General features: G+C 34.9%; 1 protein-coding gene across 12 annotated transcripts in view; it reads left to right on the plus strand.

The window, feature by feature from the left end:
- The window catches only part of WNK1 (WNK lysine deficient protein kinase 1), a 145,842-nt gene that overhangs the window by 91,350 nt on the left and 29,808 nt on the right, over positions 1 to 24,684 (plus strand). For 4 of the 12 annotated variants that reach the window (XM_036252531.1, XM_036252526.1, XM_036252529.1 and 1 more), the window contains exons 5-10: positions 7,054 to 7,142; positions 8,810 to 9,029; positions 10,290 to 10,620; positions 11,394 to 11,581; positions 19,510 to 19,593; positions 24,314 to 24,463. In XM_036252531.1, the coding sequence (XP_036108424.1) occupies positions 7,054 to 7,142; positions 8,810 to 9,029; positions 10,290 to 10,620; positions 11,394 to 11,581; positions 19,510 to 19,593; positions 24,314 to 24,463 (1,062 nt within the window). Of the gene's footprint in view, positions 1 to 1,658; positions 1,770 to 7,053; positions 7,143 to 8,809; positions 9,030 to 10,289; positions 10,621 to 11,393; positions 11,582 to 16,208; positions 17,448 to 19,509; positions 19,594 to 24,313; positions 24,464 to 24,684 lie in introns of all 12 variants that reach the window. The other 8 variants (XM_036252523.1, XM_036252527.1, XM_036252528.1 and 5 more) reach the window with 5 other exon arrangements.

The following is a 24,684-nucleotide window of genomic DNA, read 5'->3' on the forward strand; positions in this document are numbered from 1 at the left end:
AACAAGGCACCTGTTTTCTAGCTCTTACATTTTCATTTAACTAACCATAATCCTAGACAGGCTTGCTCAAACACTTAAGTTAGAGGTAATACTGGACCACATTGCTATATTTCTAACCAATATCTGACATCCTAGACTACCTATTTGGTAGTAATGAATTGTGTTGAGCCAGAGATCATTGGTAACTACTTTGAAATTGCTTATTAGGCCCTGGCCAGTGTGGCTCAGTCGGTTGGAATGTTGTCCTGTATACCAAAAGGTGACAGTTCAGTTCCTGGTCAGGACACATAGCCAGGTTGTGGGTTTACCTGGTCAGAGTGGGTATGGGAGGCAGCTGATCGATGTTTCTCTCTCTTTCCCTTCCTCTCTAGAATCAATTTAAAAAAAGAAGAAGAATTAGCTTGTTAGAATTCTTAGTCCCTTCTAGCCTTTAGAGTAGAAGTATTTTAACCAAATAGCTTCCAAGCCCTTATCTTATGCTACTGTTGTTTAGTAATTGAAGCCTTAGTACCCACTGTCTTGATGGGAATTCAAGCTTACCAAATTACAAGTGATAGGATTTTATTCTGTTGCCTGTTAAAACAATGCAGTGAATAACATTTTTTCTTTCTTTTTTTAAAATGTGTTTTAATTAATTTTTTAGAGAGAAAGGAAGGAGGAAAGAGATAGAAACGGCGATGTGAGAGATATACAGCAGTCCGCTGCCTCCTGTGTGCCCCTCACTGGGGATAAAGCCAGGACCTCTCAGTCCTTGGGACAATGCTCAATCCACTGAGCCACCACACTGGCTGGGCTGAACAACATTTTTTCTACCGTCTTTATTAATGCCATGAACAAAACCTTTTCTTAATCACTAAAATCAAATAAGGAGTTATTTGGGCCATGAGTTCTTTCTGACAAATGAAAATGTCTTTAAGTAGATATGCATATTGAGGCTTTTTAGTAGAAGGGAAAGGAAAAGAATAAATTCTTACTACTTTTGTGAACCAATTTTTTTAATGTACCATGAGAGAGTAATGAGGCATTTACCTTAATATTGCCATTTTTTAATTAGGTAAACAGAGGAACTATTATCTGTACTTTTCAAGTGAGTTTAAGGGATATGGCCCAGTTTACATGGACTTGGTTTATGAGAAATTAAACTGAGAAGGATTATGATTTTGTTGTCTAGTGTACTTTTGGCTACATATTCTGAGTTTACAGTTTGATCATTGAATTCAGTCCCCATTTTTTTTAAAAAGCATAGTTTCAACATGATTTAGGGGGAAGGGAGTATTTAGATAGATTTTTAGTGTAGGTTTTGATGTCAAGGAGGCAGAATTTGTGGACATAATGGGTGGAGCTTTGAGCAAATAAAAATCTCATTTTGCTTGTCCAAAGATCTGTTGGAGGAGAAGAGAATCAGGAAGAATAGTAGCAGAATAGTTTCCCGACTGTGTAGAATGTAGTTTTGTTAAAAGGACCAATCTAAAATAAGTATATTGTTGACTGAGTAGAGCAAACTCATATTTGAGAGTCGGGGAAGCATGGCTAGTGTGAAACAAGCAATTATGCTTCATTCTGACTTTGATGTCTGCCTTGCTTATGCTGTGGGCTAATTTACTCTCTTAATTTATATTTTATCCATTTTTCACCCCTCATTTTTCTCTAACTGTAAGAAGTCGATTTTGCTTTTCCTAATGGATTTTACAAAGAAAGATTTTTGCTCAGTGTTTGTCATCGTAAATTCTCATTGCTGCTGTTGTCCTCAAAAGGATTGTGTAAATGAGGTGGGTACGAATTTTTAATATACAAAAGATATAGATATATAGTTATTTGGTGGTATGTGTAGAAAACCTCAGTTGAAGTGTTGAAATTGTTGATTTCAGAATGCTTTTTAAAATATTTAAGGTTTTATAGTTTAGTTAACACTATATTTTGTGTGAGGAGGAAGAAGGAGGCTTTCCTCAATTCTGAATGATTAGGATAAGTTTTACTTTTATAAAAGAATACTTAATTTTTACCTTAACACTTTTGAAACTTAAGCTTTTAAGAAGTAAGTGCTGACAATTTTTAAGAACTGGAAGATTGAGCCAGAAGAATACTATATTATGACTCACCTTTATTTTTTCAGCAGATTAGTTGGCAAACCATAAGTATATAGAATTCAAAGAAAAACTTGAAGTCTATAAAATGCAAATATATGTTTTCAATTTTTTTTTTAGTTCAAATAAAACAACATATTTTATAATCATTTATCTTATATCAACTCTTGTACAATTATTTTTTTTGTACTCCATTTAAGATTGCACAAAAATGGCCTTTGTATTTTTAAGAAAATAACTAATTTTGTATAATCCCTAAAATATCTTATTAGATGTTCAAGAAGTACTTTTGCTTTGCCCTGGCTGGTTTTTCTCAGTGGTTAGAGCGTCGGCCCACAGACCAAAGAGTCACAGGTTCAATTATGGTCAGGGGCATATACCTTGGTTGTGGATCTTAGGGGTCGTGCAGAAGGCAACCAATCGATGTTTTTCTCTCCCTGTCTCCCTTTCCCCTTCCTCCCACTCTATTTGGAAATAAAATTTTAAAAAGAAGTACTTTTGTTTAATGCAGAGAAACATGCTACTACTGTTACATGTCAAAAAAAAACACACAATATGGCACTACTGCCTAGAGAGAGATCCTGTGAATTACAAAAGTGAGCAAGAATATTTCTAGAGCCAGTGGGTTGCTGGCTGTGGAAGAATGGAATAAGAGAGTGTGTGTCTTTAACTATTCTTTATGTATGTGTAAAGTATTAGCTAAACTTAATCTACCTCATTATTTTGTTCTGTTTTGTGTTTTTGAACCTCAGTCACAACAGGTGAGCAAAAACTTTGCTTTTATTGGTCAGAACAGGACTAGAATAGGACTGTGTAGGGCTAAATCAGGGAGTAAAGAAAAGAGGTGACAGAAGATTTTTTAGGCTCTAAGTATATGAACTAAAATGAAAAAAGGTGAAGTCTTTTATCATTTAAACATGTTTGTTTTGTCTGGTGCTTAAAATCATGTTCGAGAATAATCTCAACCAACTTTTTAAAAAAATTAAATGTATTGGGGTGATACTGGTCCATAAGATCATACCATACAGGTTTCAAATACACATTTCTGTGATACATGATCTGTATACTACATTTTGTGCCCACTACCCAAAGTCAAATAATCTTCTGTCACCATATATTTGGCCCCTTTATTCTTTACTACCTCTCCACCCCCTCAACCAACTTCTCTAAAATTAAAAATTATTTATAAAAAATTTTGAAAATTCATTGAGTTTTCTCATCTCCTAAGAACAAGAAGTCTGTGAGTATGATGTATATGAAAACCTGTACCTGTTTCTGTGTCCCAGGTGACTTTTCTTTAAGGGTCGTGAGATTTTATACTCGTTTTTACATTTTTGGGTCTTTTGAAATACACAGTCCCTGTATAGTCTTGCTTCTTAAAAGATTCAGAATTTCTTCTTCTTTTTTTAATTCTCCCCTGAGGATATTTTTCATGTATCTTCAGATAGAGTGGGAAGGAGTGGGGGCAGGGGGAGAGAGAGAGAGGGAGGGAGGAAGGAAAGGAAGGAAAAGGAAACATCGGTGTGAGAGACACATCAATTGGTTGCCTCCTGCACGACCCCAACCAGGGCTGGAGACCAACCGCAACTGAGGTATGTGCCCTTGGCCAGAATCGGACTCGTGACTCTTTGGTCCGTGGACTGACACTCTAACCACTGAGCCAAACCAGCCAGGGCATGATTCAGAATTTCTTAAATGATTCAGAATTTCTGCTATATATTTTGATAATCCTGATTTCTTGATGGTAGCTGGCTGGTGACATTTCTTTTTACTTTTTTCATGATCTAAGTGAGTAACAGTAAGCAGCCTTAATCTTTTAATACCAGCTGCTGGACTGGTAAGGTGTGTCTCCATTTTATTGGGCTACCTTGGCATCTGCAATACATTTTTTAAGGCACCAGTGACATTTGAATATGTAGAGTTTTACTGTCAGAAGGCCAAACTACATTCCTCTAAAATGTATGTGCTGTATCGCATTGGTATTGCATACGAAAATCTTAGCTATAGGTTGAGAAAGTAGCTTAACCTAGTAGATTTAAGGTGTTATATAATGCACAGTTGCTGGTTTTGCTATTGATCTCATTTATTCAACTAGTATTTCTGTTTGTAAATAAGAATTCTTATTTGTAAAATCATGAATGTATATATGTTTGCATGGATAGGATTAACTAGAGGACAGGATGAAAACAGGTTCACAGTGGATCTTGGTGATTATTATTTAAGAGAATTCTCTGCTTCCTTTTAACCCTAAATTTTATTATCTTTGGTGATTGCCTTTGGACTCCAAAGTGGCCTTAGATCTGCAAACTTAATAATTCAAAGAGCTTTCAGCCTAGAAATCACATTTGATTCTAGCTGCTGTGACTATAGGTAGGTGAATTGTATAGGTAGGTATTCTCATTTGCTTGACAAGGAATCTGAAGCTCAGCTGTGTCTACTTGTCCAATTCACTCTCAATTCAACTTCTCTGTTAAATTCTTTCATCTTTCCAATATGCTTATGCTAACTTAGAATAGAAGAGTCTTTTAATATAATCAGTGTATGTGTATTTTATTACCTTAATATGTAGAGTTTTACTGCCAGAAGGCCACACTTTATTCCTCTAAAATAAGAGTGTTTATGGAAGAAGGAACATTTCCTAATCATATTGTATATTCTCTTTAGCCACTTTCCTATAACATTTGGAATGTTTTTACATGCAAAATCAACTATGTAGCCCTGGCTAGTTTGGCTCACTGGTTACAGCATCAGCCTGTGGACCAAAGAGACCCGGCTAAGGGCATGCACCTTGGTTGCAGTTTGTCCCCGGCAACAGTTGGGGTCGCATGGGCGGCAGCCAGTCGATTTGTCTCTCTCATGTCAGTGTTTCTCTCTTTCTTCCTCCCTCTCTCTCTCCTGCTCTATCTGAACATAAATGCAAAAATGTCCTCGGGTGAGGATTAAAAGAAAAAAAAAATCAGCTATGTATTAGTGTCCAGTTTTACCAAAAAATAGTCTTTCAGATAATTTTCCGCCAATAGTGAATGTTCTACAAACTTAGTACACAGTATTTAGATTTTTGTTCGCATTATATTTATAAATATAATTTTTAAAATTTGCTTTTATACAGTTTTACATGTTGTAGAAAATTATAAACAAATATAAAAAAAAAATCCAGTGTTTCTACCAGATAACTTTTAGTGTGCATCATCCATTTATTTTCTTAAAACAGTTCCTATTTTCTTAAGTCTTAATTTGAAATACCATACCACTGTGCTTAATTAAAGCAGCTTTTTGCTTCAGCAGCATTATTTTCTTGTTTTCATTATAATTATTATGTCAAATCAAAGACCAGTTGGGAAAACTTAATTTGCTGGATTTAAAAAGTAAGGAAAATACTAATTGTGATCTTTGTAGTCATTACTCAGAAGTGAAGCTTTTAAATACATTGATTTAATTTTAGGATCAGCACTAAGGTTAGTCATAGGGGCAGACTCCTCCAAATTAGGATTTTTGACTAATGCGGTGAGTAAATAATGAGAATTATTTCACTACAACTCTAGTATTTAAAGACTTTTTCGAGCTAGCCATTTAATGTTGAGTTGACCCTTGAACAACACAGCTTTGAACTATGCAAGTCACTTTATACATCATTTTTTGTTTTTTTTGTTTCTTAATATGTATAGTACTGTAAATGTGTTTTTTCTTCCTTATGATTCTCTTAATGACATTTTCTCTAGCTTACTTGATTATAAGATACAGTATATAATATGTATAACATACAAAATATGTGTTAATCAGCTAAGTTATTGATAAGGTCAACAGCAGGCTATTAGTAGTTAAGTTTTGGGGAAATCAAAAGTTACAAGTGGATTTTCAACTGCCCAGGGCAGTTATCACTCCTAACCCCCACCCCAACACACACATAGTCCAAGGGTCAACTATATTTCATTTCAGTCTATGAGAGATTACATGCATTTCTGTGATCTATCAAATTATCACTAATTTTTGTTTAATATATCTTGTCACTGGGATTATAGATTAGAATTTATGTGCATTTTAACTTTTCTAGTTTTTCTGCCCTGTTTCCCTGTGTTTTGTGTGTTTATAGACATCTGGTTCCACTTGGATAGTGTATCAGTGTAGCTACTTCAGCTCAATTCATGTGATTACTTAGATCAGTTGGGAATAGATAAAGAGATGCTTTTTCCACAACACCTCTCAGATAGGGTATTTTGTTATTCTTCTGTCTTAGGTATATTTTCAACACAGTGCTGAAATTTTTATTTGCAAAGAAGTTATACTTTATGAAGGTTCTAAAATATCACGTGATTACATGTAATCATGGTATTGACTTTTCTTCGGAAAGTAATTGAACAGTTTGTCTTTGATATGGGCCTGATATATCACTTTTTATTTATGTTTCATATGTATGAGTTTCATGAGTTTGCTCTTCAGTTATCATGCCAAACCAGTCCAAATCCTTAACTCCTTTTATACTTGCTGAGTTTGTTAGAGTATGTGATAATAAAATACCTGCCAAACTCAGCGTGTGAATTCATGCCCACACATGAGTTCACTGTTCAAAACAGTTAAATGCTGTGTTGATTAATGTGTTTAGGGAACAAGGTTGGACAAAAGATATTCTAACCAATTAGAATATTTGGCCTTCTTTTTAGCCAATAACTTCTCTTACTTGAAACACAGCAGCAAATGTTGACAACATTCTAAAATTTTCTCTAGCCACATATAGAAGCCATGGAAGTAAGTGCCCTCCTCCCACCCCCATCTGATTCTTTTTGTTGTATTGTGAGTTAAATTGCCACTACTCAACTCAGCCTGCATGAACCAGCTCTTGCAGACAAATCAGAAAAAAGCCAGGTTAATAAGAAGGCAATCTAATGGAACCATAAGAGTCGATTGAAAGTCAAAGTTCAAAGGCTCTACTTTTATTAATGTGTTTCTGTCACTGTTTTTTAATGGTTTTCAGGGGGTGAAGCCGGCCAGTTTTGACAAAGTAGCGATTCCTGAAGTGAAGGAAATTATTGAAGGATGCATTCGGCAAAACAAAGATGAAAGGTAAGTTGCCTCTTGACCTGTTGCTTAAACAAAAACCTAAAATATAACATGCTCTGAATTTAACATTCAATCTCAGGTGTATTCAGTACTTCACTTATGATTAGTTTCTCCATTCATGCCATAATATCTTTAAAATTAGAGTTTTGTCTATTGAAGGTAGTATTCAAATTTTGATATACTGAAATGTTGTAAAACTGTGGTTTGATATAGTTTAAGTAAACCAGAATTACCTGAAACATCTGCATTCAGTGATATTTACATATAACCTCAGCATGATGTATAAAACTCAATATGGTTCAATCTCTAATGCAGCAAATCTGTCCTTAGTTTTTTACCCATTGAATTCTAAAAGGCGAAATAAAATCTTGGCTCTTTAAAATCAACTCAACTATACAGGTCTTGATTTGCTTTTATTATGCCAGAATTAAAGAAGAGCAAAACATCAAAATTCCTTTGAGTAAAAAGAGATGACTTTGCCCAAAGCTTAGGAGGAGATCTGGCTTAGTCATTTGTATTCACAGAGGACTTTTCTCAGAGGAGTGGCAAGTATCTGATCTGCCATATAGCTGATTCATCACCCGTTAGGCATGGCAAAGGTCCATTGTCTGTTTTTGAAAAATAATCCTCTTTCACCCCCCTGCCCCCCCGCAAAAGTAGATTAGCCAGTACAAATATAAATTGTAACTTGAGCATAGTCTACCTTCAGAAGAATGTGAGCAATCAGGTATATCAACCAAATTAACGAATTCCATATCTTCACTTCTCCAGTCTCATACTCGTTTCAGAACTTCATTATTTGGAAGAGCTTAACATTATGATCTTTAAGGCTTTTTAGTAGAAATTTAATTTGGGTTTCTATTTTTATATACACTGATTGGTAAAGAGAGTCTTTAATCTCTTTAAGAACTTTTTTTTTTTTACTATAAACAAAGGAATATTTGTTTTCAGTCTTCAAACATATTACTCTGTTTCTTTTCTGGATGGAACATTTACTAGATTACTGGTATTTTGAGACAATTTATCTAAAGAAGACTGTTCCACAATCAGACTTCTACTTGCCTAGTACACAAATTGTTGAACAAAGAATTAAGAGAATTTAGGAGGGGCGGGAGTGTAAATAAAGCTTGCTGTAGTAGAAGGCAATGAACTTGAAATCAAAACATTTATTTTTAAGTTTTAATTACACCATTTACTACTTTTATAACTATGAGCAAGATTTTCAACCTGTTTGAACTTTCATATCCTAATAATTGGGATATCTCATTGGATGTTGGTCAAGGATCAGATGAGATCATATATATTGAGGATTTTTTTGTTAACTATAAATGCTATATAAATGATTATGTGGTATTTCAAAGTTATGATACTCTTTGTATTACTTACTATTGTTAGTACACTATTAACTGAGATTAGATTTAAAAAGTAACACTTTCAGTTTTTATTCATAAATGAGATTGTTATGATGTTCTATAACCGGAGATTAAAACTCTATAATCACTGCTCAATTGGAGCAATGTAAAAATGAGTTATAAAATTTACTTTGTTTTTGGTCATAGTCTTTTTTCACTATTCCAAACATAACAGTAATCAGCCACACTTGAAAAATATCTTTTCAATCTAATGGTACTTTATGTGTTTTTTTTTATTTGTTTTTTTCCTTCTCTAAGATATTCTATCAAAGACCTTTTGAACCATGCCTTCTTCCAGGAGGAAACAGGGGTGCGGGTAGAATTAGCAGAAGAAGATGATGGAGAAAAGATAGCCATTAAATTATGGCTACGTATTGAAGATATTAAGAAATTAAAGGGAAAATACAAAGACAATGAAGCTATTGAGTTTTCCTTTGACTTGGACAGAGATGTGCCAGAAGATGTTGCTCAAGAAATGGTAAATTAACACTAATCAGCCATTTAAAAATTGATGCAGATTTATGTATATTGATATTGTCGAGCAGAAAAGCAATTTATGAAGCAGTGTATGTAGTATATGCCATGGATATAAAATTATGTTGATTAATGGCCCCAAAATTATTTTTATTTGAGGAAAAGATATATAGGCTTACAAATGTATAGGTATGGATGGATAGAGTAGAATAGAATAGAATAGAATAGAATAGAATAGAATAGAATGAAACTAGAATATGTTTGAAGTCATTTTGAAAGTTTAATGTTGAACAACTCCTAGTGTGTGAAAGCATATTTAATTAGAATGAGAAGTTACATTTCTAAATTTGGTCAGTCATCTGTATAAACCCTATAAATAGATCATAAATTGTTTTTACTTTGAAGAGAGTTTTCAAATTAAACTAGGTATAGCCTTCGCTGAATTATTTTTGAAGTATTGTAAAATACCACTTTTCAAAAGTGAAACACTTCACCAATTTTAGGCATGCTATAAGGCCTAAAATAGTCATTTACTATATGCAAAGATATTTATAAAATATGTACTAGAGTTTATAAGAACCATCAATAGTAGTTGCCTATGTATGAAAAAGATTATTTTTGTTAGTTTTTTATACTGTTTGCGGTTTGTTTGTTAACCTTCCCATATTTACTAGTTGTTTTATCTGATTAAGTAGTTGCCTAGTGAAAGAGAAGTAGAGTGAGTAGAATCAAATGGGCTTATTTGCCTTTTAGTTTTAGATTTCCCATTGTTTTGTTGTTATAAGAAGTGAAGGTACACTTAACCCTCAGATTTCTACAAAGATCCTGGCACCCACCCCATGATTATCTACAAAAATGGTGGGGAAATCCTGGCCGGTTTGGTTGAGTGGTTAGAGCGTTGGCCTGCGGTCCCGAGAGACCCGGGTTCAGTTCCCGCCAGGGGTATGTACCTTGGTTGTGGTTTGTCCCCGGCCCTGGTTGGGTCGTGAGGGTGGCAGCCACTCGATGTGTCCCTTTCACATCGATGTTTCTCTCTCTCTTTCTTTCTTCCTCTCTCTCCTTCCCACTCTGTCTGAACAACAACAAAAAATGGTGGGGAAATATATAATGTAGACCAGTAATTTTGCAATTTGGTTAAGACTAAATCTTAGAGAGTCCTTTCTTTCCCTTCTCTACTTTTCTCTTAAAAGTGCCCTTTTTTGTTTTATATTTGTTTTTTCTTTTGATATCCTACTAGTTTCTAATGTACTTTTTTATCCTTTAGGTAGAGTCTGGGTATGTCTGTGAAGGTGATCACAAGACCATGGCAAAAGCCATCAAAGATAGAGTGTCATTAATTAAGAGAAAACGAGAGCAGCGGCAGTTGGTGCGGGAGGAGCAAGAAAAGAAAAAGCAGGAAGAAAGTGTCTTACAGCAAGGAGAACAGCAACCAAGTGCTTCCCAGGCAGGAATCAAGCAACTCCCCTCTGCTAGCACTAGCATACCTACCGCCTCTGCCACTTCAGCTTCAGTTTCTACACAAGTAGAACCTGAAGAACCTGAGGCAGACCAACATCAACAACTACAGTACCAACAACCTAGTATATCTGTGTTATGTAAGTATTTTGGGAAGTGGACAAATATAAGCTAAGGACACTCCTAATTGACTTTTTATCTTCTTATTAATGGTTTTGCACTGCCCTCTTGGTTTTGAATTATGAATCCAACATGTAATAAGTTTGAAATGGTTGCCATCTACCTTTTCTTTCTATTTGTATATCTATGACTAATAGAAAAGAAGGATGGGGCAGTGAGGAAATGTGATAAAAGCTATAAGAGTTTACAGGTTCCTTCATCCTAGAAATTTCAATTTGTAGATTTCCACTTTTCATAATTCCTTAAAATGAAATATAATTAATAATGAAAAAGAACAAGTTGACGTTAACTACTTATAATTAAACCCATTAACATGGTTTAGCTCTTTTAGCAAAGGTGAATAATGTATAAACTGGAAACTAATGAGATTGCTAGAAATTAATAGAGTTACCTGTTTAGTACCAAGAACTCACTGATCTCTAAATTCATGACTTTGAAAGTTATGCCATACTTCAGGCTGACTAACAATAATCCATTTTATTTCCCTTATTTGTCAGATAATAAGAGTCTGTGATAGCCAGATTTTTTTTAAAGACATTAAAACTTTTTTCCATGTGGATCTCTCATTTAAACATTAGAAATGTACTTAGTAAAATAATTAGTATTTATTTTTTAGTTTAGGTCTGTGATAAATGCTATTTGATTCTAAAGTCATTGGATTGTGATGGGGAAAATGTGAGCCTCCATTTTGTGATTTGTCTCGCTGTTTTTTGGCAATTTATTTCTCCTTCAGCTGATGGGACTGTTGACAGTGGTCAGGGATCTTCCGTCTTCACAGAATCTCGAGTGAGCAGTCAACAGACAGTTTCATATGGTTCCCAACATGAACAGGCACATTCTACTGGAACACTCCCAGGGCACCCAGCTTCTGTTGTCCAAGCACAATCTCAGCCCCATGGAGTATATCCACCTTCAAGTATGGTAAGTAACAGCATAAGGGTGTGTAAGCCTATAATGAGAGCCAATAGATAATGTGTTAAGTTCAAATTCTTTCTGGTATCCAAATAACTGCATGAGTCTGAAGTAGAAATTATAAATGGTCTATTTCTGAAGGAAATAGGTTTATTATAGAGTGTATTAAAAGTAGTTCAGGCAGGTTCAGCTATGTACAAGATTTAGATTGTTCTACCTTTGATTAAAAATAATGCTCTCTTTAGCCCTTAGATTTAAAACTGTTCAGAGCAGCATAAGTTGGACATACAAATGTTAACAGCAGCATAAGTTGGATATACAAATGTTTTGGGGTTGGGGGGTGAGGAGAGTCTTTCAAAAGCCTACTTATTAAAAGATTACTAAGTATTTTCTGTAAGATTTTTTTTATTGTATAAAACACAGGTAAGACCTTCAGACCATTATAGAATGCTGCATGTGAGTACTCTAGAGTGAAGGAATCCTTTATTTGTATGACCATTTAATTTAGCGCTTATGTTTAATCATCAGTTGCTATGTGTGTTCCTCCTTAAAATCTGTCTTGGACACAAGTTCCTTCCCTGTTATATGTTCATTTGCTTTTTTCCTTTATTTGGTATCTGTTTTCTTACTGATTTATTTTCAGAATCAATTTATGGAGATTATTTCCTGAGATATCTTATATATGTACATAAACACATACATACAGATATATACACATTATTACCCCATGTTTTACATTAGCTACTTTTGCTTCTCATAGAATGTTAAAGTACATCATTCGATAGTATCCCATTTCTTTTGATGACCCTCTGTGAAGTCTTCAGAGGTAAATAAAATACACCATCTGGCTCAGGAAGGAATTTGAGAATAACTGATCATTGTATAGCACTTGTTTAGGAGATCTTTAGGCAGGTAGATTTTCCCTTTCTCAGAAAGCTTTTAATCTGAATTTTGTGCATCTCTTGCTCTTCATTAAATAAATCTTTCTCTGTTAAGAAAATACTTCTGCTTGCTCTAGTCTTTTATCCTACAGCTTGGGATAAAAGGTGTTTATTTCAGAGTCCATTCATCAGTCCTCCATTGGCTAGTTCTCAAAATGAATGGCCACAGTAACACAAAACTACTAATGTACTGTTTTAACAATCTACTTTTCTGATCTTTAAAATAATTAGGTGGGTTAGAAGAACTTAAAAAAAGACGGTATAGATGTATTTCTGTGATCTGACCAATTTTATTTGTTAGAATTTCTTGCCAGTTTCTACTCTTGTTATAATTGATTTTTTTTCTGTGTCATCACACTACACTTTTTGAAAACTATTTTTAATTTATTGGCTTCACCCATTTATTACAGGGTTATGAACATTGGGTCGCTACTTTAGAAAAGGAAATGGAATGATCATTTATGAAAATTTTAAATATTTGAGCCACAAACATAGCTATATTTATTGACACGCTTAAAGCAGACTGTTATTGAAGTCTTGCCTTTTAATGACAGTATTCTGTGGAGGTGTCATGAAGAGTGATTAAATATTGAGGACTTAGAATTTTTATAATTTTGTTCTTATTCCAGAAAGATTTTATTGTGACTCATAATAATATATCAATTATAAGTAGAATTTTAAAATTAAAATAAAAGAGAAACAAGGGTGGAGAAAAATAGAACCAGGAATGAAACTAAGTAATCATATGATGATATTTACATACTTGCTGCTGGTGGGCCATAAATTTGGCTTGTAGAATTCTGTGCAGCCAAATTTTGGGGAGGGGGGTGGTGTTGCAGTTTACAATATCTGAAAGGAAATAAATTATTGCTCAGGACAACCTTACAGTATTAGAGGTACTGCTTTGTAGCTATAATACAACTTTTATGTTAAGGTGCCTTAAACTTTGTAAACCTAAATTGAATCTCTAATATACCTGAAAAAATTTATTTTTTAGAGATTCCCATTTAAGATATTTTTCCATTAACTACTTTTGTATAAATACAGAATGTTTCCTATATCTATTCTGAATTACTACTAGAAAGATAATGCTTTTTCTAGTAGAAAATGACTTTTTTACCTTTACAGATAAAGATAGGCGAGTATAATAAATAAAATACAACAGCTTTTAAAATTTGATGCCTTCTCAAATAGAATTGAGAAACCTCTTCTGAGGCTTCCAGAGTTTCTGCGAAGTAATCCAGACTTAAAATCTTCTACATCTTATAATGTGCATTAAACTAATAGAATTCATTCTTGTTTAATTTTAAGAAGTTTGCAGAAACTTCAAGCCAACATTCATTGTTTACCTTGTATGTTCTACCTCAGTCGCTCATTCTTATTCATACACTCTTAACAATTCTGGTTATTTTAGAATATTTAGAGAGATAATTGATCATTATCATGGTTGTTCATTAAAAAAAAACCTGTACTTGACCCACAGTGTAGAGAGAAATAAATGTGATCAGCCAGGTGTGCTTTCTGGAATTATATCTCTCCCCAAAAAATTGGCTTTGTGGAATTGGAGGAGAAATAATGTTTCCTTTTGTCAGCTATGCCCTATTATCATTGTACATTTGGTTATTTTGTTTTCAAAGTACTTTGTTTTTCATGTGTGTGTTTGTTTTCTGTTTAGCCTCGTCGTGGCCGTAGCATGTCGGTTTGTGTTCCCCATCTTTCTGCTGTTCCCTCTCTGTCCCGCATCTCTCCCAGTGCTCCTTCCACCCCACCACCAGTGGTGTCTGCACCTCTTTCTCCTTCCCTCCTTCGGACTGCCCCTGAGGAAACTTTTGCCGAAAAGCTTTGTAAAGCATTGGAGAGTGTCCTGCCTATGCACTCTGCCTCTCAGCGCAAGCAACGACGCTCCAGCCTGCCTTCCCTCTTTGTCAGTACTGTATGTAACCATAAACTTCCTGACAAATGAAAATTTATTACCAATGAATACATCCAGGCATCAAGAATTTTCATAAAAATTAAATAAAGAACAGGTCTAAACTTAGTAATATGTAATGCTTTAGGGTACCAGTTTTTCCTGTAGGAAATATTTTTGTCATAAGGCTTTAAGGGGGGAAAAGCAAGGAGGTAATGAGAGAGAATGCTTTTCACACCCTTGACATATGTCAAGTGTGTGTACAATAAAGTTTAACTTTTTTTTATATTCTCCTATCCCCCACTGACATATACAAATCCTTGCATTTTCATAGTAAAGAATATGTGTATTATTTAATTTTAAACTCATTGTTGGCTTAATCAAAGTAAATTTTCTCTTTAACAAACATTACCCAAACATGTTTTCTCCTCAGATGCTAATGAAACTGGATGAGTCTGTTTATTCCCATAGTCATTGAATAATAATTGAAGAGTGATAGTTTGTTTTAATTTCTTAGCTATTTAAAATGATGTGTCAGCAAACTAAATGGCCATGAAAATTTTTTTCTTAGTTTGGGATCTTGATTCTAATGAATATATTAGTCACATTTATAGTAATATGATTTTCTTTGGCCCCATTTATGCCTATTAAAAGATCTATCTTTTAAAGTTTTAAACACTGTGGGACCTTGCTGTTGCTTTTCCAGATAGAGAATATAGTTCACATTCTGATCTAGCAACATCCAAATATTCGGATTTTTACCTAGGAGAATGATTAACAATATAGTGTTTTTTAGCTTTTGAATACTAATAGAACTCCTCTTTTAGATGTTGTGAAGAAGTAACAACTGAGCTATTTTGCTAACTTGATTGGGTTCTTCCCTATTGAAAAAATGAAACTGATCCCTTTTTAAAAAGAGCCCATGGAAGTGAATTATTAAGTGTGCACTGTTTGCACTTGGCAAGGTAGGATTCTAAATTTAGAGTTTTAAATCTAGAACTGCTTCTGTGACCCAAAAAAGTGCTGTTAAATCAAGTCAGCTGCTATTTATGATTCTTTTCTCCTGATTAGGCCACCAAATTATTAATCCATTAACTAGGACCAGAAAAGTGGACATTTAATAATATGACATCTGTCACACATGTTTCATGTAGTAAAATTAACTATCTAGTTTGGGACAGACCAGAGAAAGACATCACTGTCCCTAGTCAAGATGTGTATTTTTTACTATCCACCAAAAATCTCTTCTTATTTCTACTTAGAAGACATACGATTATTTGATAAGAAAACACTGAAGCCTCTAACAGGAGAGGATAATAAAAATATAGACTATAGGTAGACTTTGTACAGTAACTTCAATTGAAACACATTTCTTTTAAAAATTGTTGGGTTTATTGTCTTCCCTTACCTTTTCTTTCTTTAACTCTAACTCTTTTTCCAGTGATATAATTTATATTAAGTCTTAAGAGTAAGAATATTAATTGTGGGTAAAAATAGAATAATCACTTAGAAAGTTAAATTCTTCCATTTCCTTTGAGAAAGGAAAATTGTGGAAAAGCAGCTTTTATCTGATGCAAAGAGTCCCACAGAATAATTACATGGACCCTGGATGTATTTAATGGATTTTTACTATGCACATAATTTCTACAAGTATTGTTATTTCTTTATTAATTATAAATTTGATGTAACCATTACATAGGGTTACACAAAGCTACCCAGTTGTGCATGTCAAATGTAATTTTACATATGAATGTATGAATTACTTGTTTTATTCATGTTGATACAGCCTCAGTCCATGGTGCATCCGTGTGGGGGGACCCCAACATACCCAGAATCACAGATATTTTTCCCAACTATTCATGAACGTCCAGTTTCTTTTTCACCACCTCCCACCTGTCCACCGAAGGTGGCCATTTCCCAGCGGCGTAAGAGCACCTCCTTCCTGGAAGCCCAAACTCACCACTTCCAACCCCTGCTGAGGACTGTTGGCCACAATCTTCTTCCACCTGGTGGCAGCCCAACTAACTGGACACCAGAGGCCGTAGTTATGCTGGGTACTACAGCCAGTAGAATAACTGGAGAGCCATGTGAGATACAGGTCAATCCTATGGTTGAACCACCTCAAGTTTACAGTGACTGTAGACCTGGACTAGTACTTCCAGAAGAAGCTCACTATTTCGTTCCTCAGGAAGCATTGTATCTAGCTGGGGTACAGTACCAGGCCCAGGTGGCAGAACAGTATGAGGGTATTCCATACAACTCACCAATATTGTCAAGTCCTATGAAACAGATACCTGAACAGAAGCCAGTACACGGGGGCCCTTCCTCAAGTTCTGTCTTTGAATTTCCATCTGGACAGGCTTTCTTGGTAGGACACCTTCAGAATTTAAGATTAGATTCTGGATTGAGTCCAGGATCTCCCCTCTCTAGTATTTCTGCACCTATCAGTACAGATGCTACACGTTTGAAATTTCACCCTGTCTTTGTTCCTCATTCTGCGCCTGCTGTGTTAACTCATAACAATGAGAGCAGAAGCAATTGTGTATTTGAATTTCATGTTCACGCTCCAAGCTCCTCTTCAGGAGAAGGAGGGGGAGTTTTATCTCAGCGTGCTTACCGAACTCGACAGGTTGCAGTGGACTTGAATCAGGAAGAACTACCTCCTCAATCAGTTGGATTACATGGCCGCCTGCAGCCTGTGACTGAAGAACAGCGTAATTATCATGCCCCAGAATTGACCGTTTCTGTGGTAGAGCCTATGGGACAGAACTGGCCAATAGGAAGCCCAGAATATTCCAGTGATTCCTCACAAATTACTTCTTCAGACCCCAGTGATTTTCAATCACCTCCCCCTACAGGGGGAGCAACTGCATCTTTTGGCTCTGACGTCTCATTACCCTTTATCCGTCTGCCTCAGACAGTGTTACAAGAATCCCCACTTTTCTTCTGTTTCCCCCAAGGAACCACATCTCAGCAGGTTTTATCTGCCTCATATTCTTCAGGAGGATCTGCACTCCATCCACAGGTTATAGGAAAATTTCCACTATTTTAAACTACCCTACTATGCACCATTACATTTAAGTTTTCTATCCCTCCTTTTTCATTTATGAGGAATATTATTTAATTTTATAAGTAGAATTTCTCCATTTGGCGGTATTATAAACTACTTGTATTTAAGACCAGAATATGAAAGAGAAGCTGCCTAACTTACCTATAATATATGCAAACCCTTGGAAAAGAGTACACAAAAACTAGAATTTTAGTCAGTTGTCAAAATCAGTTACTTCTATCCATAGATAGAATATTTAAAACTAGTAGTAAAAATGCAAATGTCTATAATGTAAAGTTGACTCAGCGTTGATTATTTATAAATACTAATGTGAACTATCTCTTTCTCCCTAGAAATAAACATGGCTAGTTAAATAAAATAAAAAAGATACACTTTTTAAATGTAGAATTAACAATACACAGAATTTTTATTACCGTGGAAGGATTTTAAAAGAAAGGCAACATCTTAGGAATTTGTTTTAACAAAATTAAGATGCCTGTTTTTTAAAGGCATCAATCGAACAAGTCACTGTATATGTCCAAATAAAATGTTAATCCATAAAATTGACTAATTCTAATTTTTACCAACTCAGTTAGAATCTAGTGTGGGTGCTGGGTTTTCTTTTTTTCTATTTGTTTTAAGAATTTGTGGTATATGTTGCAAGCTAAGGAACATTATCTCAGGCCTAGGTGTTTTCATCAACACATTTGTTATTTATGTTTATGAGCTATTGCAGTCTTGCAAATAAAGACCAAGTAATGGACATAATAGAATTTGAGAAGTGGAGTCAGTATTAACTATTTTATATATTTTGATACATTTTATCACACATATAAGTCTTATAAAATTTATCTAGGCAACTAGGAAATTGTATATTTAAGGCATTGTTTGGATCTTTTAAATATTCCACTCTTTTATAAAGTGCTATATGTTTTTCTTCGTACTTTCTTCCTACGTGGGCATAAACAACCCTGAAAGTGCACCTAAAGTATCATTTACTTAGAATAGTGCCAAGGATAAAAAAGATCCAGAAACTGGAAAATTATACTCACATCATTACACTAGTTGTCAGCCCATACTATAAATCTTAATGTGCTGTCAGCCATTTACTTTAAACATTCCAAAATAAAATTTCAAGAATCAGTTAATTTTCAGACATTGCAGAAACAATGAACACTTATAGTGGTTACGATGTGGTGAAATGTTATGTTGTATCCAAGTAACCTTCAAAGAAACCTCAAAACTGAAATAGAACAACAAAGGTGGGCCTTTTCATTTACTTAACTTACCTCTGTAAAGTCCCGCATTCATTTTTTTCATGTTCTGTTATTTTAACTCAGACTTTTATAGGTCAGATTTTCTTAAATTCAACATTATTGATGTTTTAGTTTGGATAATTACTTGTTTTAGGTAGCTGTTCTGCACATTGTAGGATGTATAACAGCATCATTGGCCTCTTCCCACTAGATGCCAGTAGCAGCCACCTCCCCAGTTGCATCAACCCAAAATGTTTCCAGATATTGCCAAATGTTCCTGAGGTGTGAGGCAAAATTGCCCATTTGAGAATTAAATCTGATAACAGATTTTTTTACATTTTTAAATAAAGTCACCATGGCACTACTAGAAATAGCAAAAGGAACCAAATTAGGATTATCAAATGCCCTTTTTTCTTTTATTGTTCATATACAGAGGTGTTTGTTTTTTTTAACATTGATAATCTTACTACTTTTTTCCTGATTATTGTCAATAACAGTTGTATTGTGAATCTTGCATTTTTGCCAGCTAAAATTATGATCTGAGCAGAAGTGGTTAGGTTTAATTATCCGTGGTTTTTTTGCATGGGATCAGAATATGTTCTTCTCTAACCTTTTCTTATAAAAGATTCCCCAGTGGTCTCTTCATATATGCTTTATCAAGCTAATGTTTCATCTTACTCAAGCAAACTCTCAGGAGCTTAATATTTATTGCAAAAGTCTGACTTCTCTATACATTTACTTTAGAGCTTCTCTGATTTGTTGTATTTACTTTTTTTCTTCAGGCACAGGGGCAGAGCCAGGGTCAGCCAACCTCAAGTAGCGTAACAGGGATTTCATCTTCCCAACCCATACAACATACTCAGCAGGTGAGAACAACTCGTTGCTGTATTTTGTAGATTAGCAGTAGCCAATACACTGTTTTACATCTTTCTTTAATTAAATTTCTGATGTAAATGGCTTGCTAAGTTTTTGAACGGAAAATCAAGAGGCATAACTGTATGTTCAGTAACATTTTAGAAAATCTTCTCTATTGTTTGATGTAATTTTGAACTATCTACTAGATTAGAGATATTAAAATTTAAAAGAATTATTGATGCTGATATACTTGCTTTCTTAAAGAGATAATTCTACACATAATAATACAAAAAATATCAATTTTGTTTCTACATATATATATGACTTGTTCTTTTATGAGCAACAACCACTGATATTAGTAGTAATTATTTGCATGGAAATAATGGTTTTGGGCACAACTGAATATTCATTAACTCTTTCAAATAAAAAAAAATAGTTACTACTTATGTCATAAACTTCATGATGAACTATTTCATTGCTACATAGTTTCCTACAAAGTGTGTTTTTGAACTGCCAAATTAAAAATTGCCTTCTATTCCTATTAATTTTTGAAACAAAGCTTTTTCTTCTTTTTTTAATCCTCACTTGAGGGTATGCTTATTGACTTTAGAGAAAGGAGTGGGGGGGAGAGGGAAACATCATCGATTGGTTGCCTCCCATACATGCCCTGACTGGGGATCAAACCCGCAACCTAGGCATGTGCCCTGACCAGGAATCAAACCCACAACCATTTTGGTGTAGGGAACAGCACTCCAACTAACTGAGCCACCCCACCAAGGCCAAAGCTTTTAATTCTTATTACAAATTGCCTGCTTTTGATCCAGCATGTGATGATGTGATACTAGTTTAAGATCAGATGTTCCTTGTACAAGATTAATTTGATTATGTATACATTTAACTCTGTGACCGATACCTCTATCTTATAGAATTTTTTTTTTTTTATCCTCACCTGAGGACATTTTTTCCATTTTTTGTTCAGATAGAGTGTGGGAGGGAGAGAGAGAGAGAAACATCGACATGAAAGGGACACGTCGAGTGGCTGCCACCCACACGACCAACCGGGGCCGGGGACAAACTGCAACCGAGGTACGTGCCCTTAGCGGGAACCGAATCCGGGCCTCTCAGGACCGCAGGCCGACGCTCTAACTGCTGAGCCAAACCGGCCAGGGCTATCTTATAGAATTTAAGTGCTAGGAATTACATGCTTTGTCTTGCTCCTGCCCTTTCTTCCAGACAAGTATTTAAATGTATGTATATTTATAGTTAAGTTGAGTAGTCACATTTTTGCCAACTTTAACAAATTCTACTTTAATTTTATTAACAACACCCAATAAGAATATAAATTAGAAGTTATATAAAGCTGGATGAGGATATAAGCACTATGATGGATACCAGTCTCCTAATTTGTATCTTTGGACACAGACCCAACACCAATAAACTGAGCAAATATAAGTGTGTGCTCTCTTTTTCCCTTCTCAAGGGAATTTGTTACATATCTTACTATATTTAGGCATACACACACACACACACACACACACACACACACATCTCTGTCCAAATGAAGAAGATAGTGAAACAAATCATTGAGTTCAATGGTGAGAAAAGTATGCACAGGTAATAGAGAATAATTCCATAAATATCAGGGTAAAAGAATTAGGTGGTTGACTCTTCTGGGAAAAAAAATATGGCTAAATGGCTAGCTTTGCAGTACAAACAAAAATTAATCTTGTGTATGTGATTTTTTTTTTAAACTTTTATTTTGTGACTTGTTTTATTTTATGTTTTTGTTAATTCTCACCCGAGGGTATTTTTTCCATTGATTTTTTTAGAAAGGGGGTTGGGAGAGAGAGAGAGATCAACTGGTCTCCTGCACATGCCCCAAATGGGGCCGGGGATCAAGCCTGCAAAGGTGCATGCCCTTGACCAACAATCGAATCTGAGACCTTTCGGTGCTCGTGCCAACGCTCTAACCACTTAGCAACACCAGCTAGGGCTTGTGACTTATTTTAAATATAGCATGATGTTTAAGTTAAGTAGAGTCATAAAATTGAGCCAAGTATATGCGGTTTAAAATATTTAATTTTTCCATGGTAATATAGTCTGTAAATGGATAGAACTAAAAATTACAAGCCAGAATTTAAGATTTCTATAGTTTTCTTCTATATTAACATTACATAGGGACTTAAGATTCTGCAGAGGTACCCAACAAACTGTATTTATTTGTTATAGCTACTGGGGTTCCACAAATTAAAAAAAGAAATATTGTAAACCTTCTGTACGATATGGGTAGAGTCCATTTTAGATGTGATTTTTGTTTTACATAGTCAGGTCACAACCCCTTAGGAAATTATATCTCTAGTTTTATTAGAACCAGGCAAGAAATGTATTTTAGCTGAAATTTACTTTATTTCATGAGTTTCTGAAATATAATGAATAAAGGGTTGCTTTTTTCATGTTTTTGTTGAGTCTATTCTAGTGGTATTAGGTACTAAAAATAATTTCTTTCTACTGGAAGACTTAGTTTGTTGCCACAAAAAAGCTCATGAGCTACCCTACTTAATAATTTCTTCTATGGAACATATGTAGAGTCTTCGGATATTTCTTACCTGAATTAAGGTTCATGAATTTTTTTTAAATTATTTTATTTAGCCCCCATGTCCAAGAGATAGTACAGTCAGGATAGGCTGTCTTAAACTGGTTTCATGAGGCAAGTTTATGCGAAGCTGGGGCCAAGCTACTGTGCTCAACAATACCTGGTTGGCTGATGTGTTTATTATTAGTCAATGTGATTGTACACACAAAAAAAATCACCACTTCTAGGAATATACCCTAAGAAGCCTGAAACACCAATCAGAAAGAATATATGTACCCCTATATTCATAGCAGCACTATTTACAATTGCTAATATCTGGAAACAGCCAAGGTGTCCATTAGAAATTGAGTAGATAAAAAAGCTGTGGTAGCCCTGGCCGGTTTCTCAGTGGTTAGAGCATCAGCCTGCAGACCAGAGTCCCAGTTTCGGTTCCCGCTAAGGGCACGTACCTCAGTTGCAATTTGTCCCCAGCCGTGGTTGGGGTCATATGAGTGGCAGCCACTCGATGTGTCTCTCTCGCGTCCATGTTTCTCTCTCTCTCTCTCCCTCCCTCTCTCCCTCCTTTCTATCTGAAGATAGAGCAAAAATGTCCTCAGGTGAGGAGAAAAAACAACAACAAAAAAGCTGTGTTACATATACACAGGGGAGTACTATGCAGCTGTAACAAAGATCTCTTGTCCTTTGAGAAGACATGGAGGGACCTGGAGAGTATTATCCTAAGCGAAATAAGCCGATCAGAGAAAGACAAATACCACATGATCTCATTTATTTGTGGAATATAATGAACAAAACAAGCTGATGAACAAAATAGATCCAGAGACACAGAAGTAGGGTACACAGACTGACAAACCTCAGAAGAGGAGGGCGGGGGGTGGGAAGAGAGAAACCACAGAACTTATATGCATGTATGCGTAACCATGGACATAGACAACAATACTGGGAGTGGGATTGGTGGGAAAAGGAGAAACATCTGTAACAAAAATAAGTTAATAAAAAACATTTTTAAACATATTTAAAAAAAGAATACATTATCAAAAATAATTAAATAAGAATAAAATGAACATGATCACAGGTGATTTTATTTTGCTTAAAAATCAACAAAAATATTCATCATTAGGACATTGATGGCATGAAATGAAAACATGTTGGAGAACATTATATAATAGACATGTTTTTGTTTTAATAAAGAAAAATCATAAAGATGTTGCACCAAACCACTAATAGTGGTTGCCACTGAGAAATGAGGTTGAGGTATTTTCACTTAACTTTATAATCTGATGTATTGATTAAAATTTTTATTATAAATAGGTATTGTTTTTGTATTAACTTTTTTAACTTAGTTATAGATATTAGAAAATCTTGAAAATCAGCTATGAAGTTCAGATTTTTGTTACACAAAAGGGGGCCATTTATAACAAAATTTAGTATTTGGGTATGATTATGTGTCATGCATTAAGTTTAGGTGTGTTATACCAGAGTGCCCAGCACTTGGTTGATTCCCAAATGTTATTCCCATTGTCCTGCTTTGACCTGAGTGACCATGTCCTTATTTTCAAAGAAGGAAACTTTATTTTGGTAGTAAAATGAACAATCTCTTAAGATATTATAGTTAGTAATTGATAAAGCTAAACTTCCAAATACAGTGCTTTTCTCACTATTTTGTAATCAGAGCTATAATCAGAGCTATTTTTCAAGTAAATTAATTATACAGTTTATAAAATAGATTAATGGAAAGAGATTAGAGGAGGAGATTGGCTTAGTTTAATTGAGGACCAAAGTGAGAACTGATACCAAGAAATAAGACAAAAGGGGGAGTTGGGTGGAGGAGGGAATACCTATTTGGACATAGTATCCAAATATCTTTATAAAAGACCTGCTATTGAGGCAAGAGGGAATGGAATGTTGGATGAAGAGCCAGTGGTGACTCAGGTTTAAACATTGGTTAGTTCTTGGTGGTACCATCACAAGTAAAGAACTCCAGAGGCAAAGGAGAAATATAAAGGGGAGTTGATGACTTTGTGTATGTCTTGATTATTAAAATCTTCATCATCTGAAGACACTGAAAGCCTTAGGCAAACGTAATTCCTTAAAAACATGCTATTAATGACTTGAAATAAAACTGAATATTTTATTCCCAGCAGCAGGGAATACAGCAGACAGCCCCCCCTCAACAGACAGTGCAGTATTCACTTCCACAGACATCAACCTCCAGTGAGGCCACTACTGCACAGCCAGTGAGTCAGCCTCAGGCTCCACAGGTGTTGCCTCAAGTAACAGCTGGAAAACAGGTAAACACTTAATTTCTAAAAGTATGCTAAAAGGGAACTTCATGTAACTGTCCTTTCATGTGGATAGGCTTCTACTGTCTCTGATGGTGAAATATTGAAGTTGGTTATTTTTTCTGCAAAAATGAAGTGACAAATTGTTCCTTTTGTGCATATGTATTGTTTAATGTAAATGGATACATACTGGGAACAGTAACATTTAAAAATGTTTAACTTTTAGGTTT

Source organism: Molossus molossus, unplaced genomic scaffold (genome assembly GCF_014108415.1).
Source record: "Molossus molossus isolate mMolMol1 unplaced genomic scaffold, mMolMol1.p scaffold_m16_p_10, whole genome shotgun sequence".
In the NCBI taxonomy this organism is placed as follows: Eukaryota; Metazoa; Chordata; class Mammalia; order Chiroptera; family Molossidae; genus Molossus; species Molossus molossus.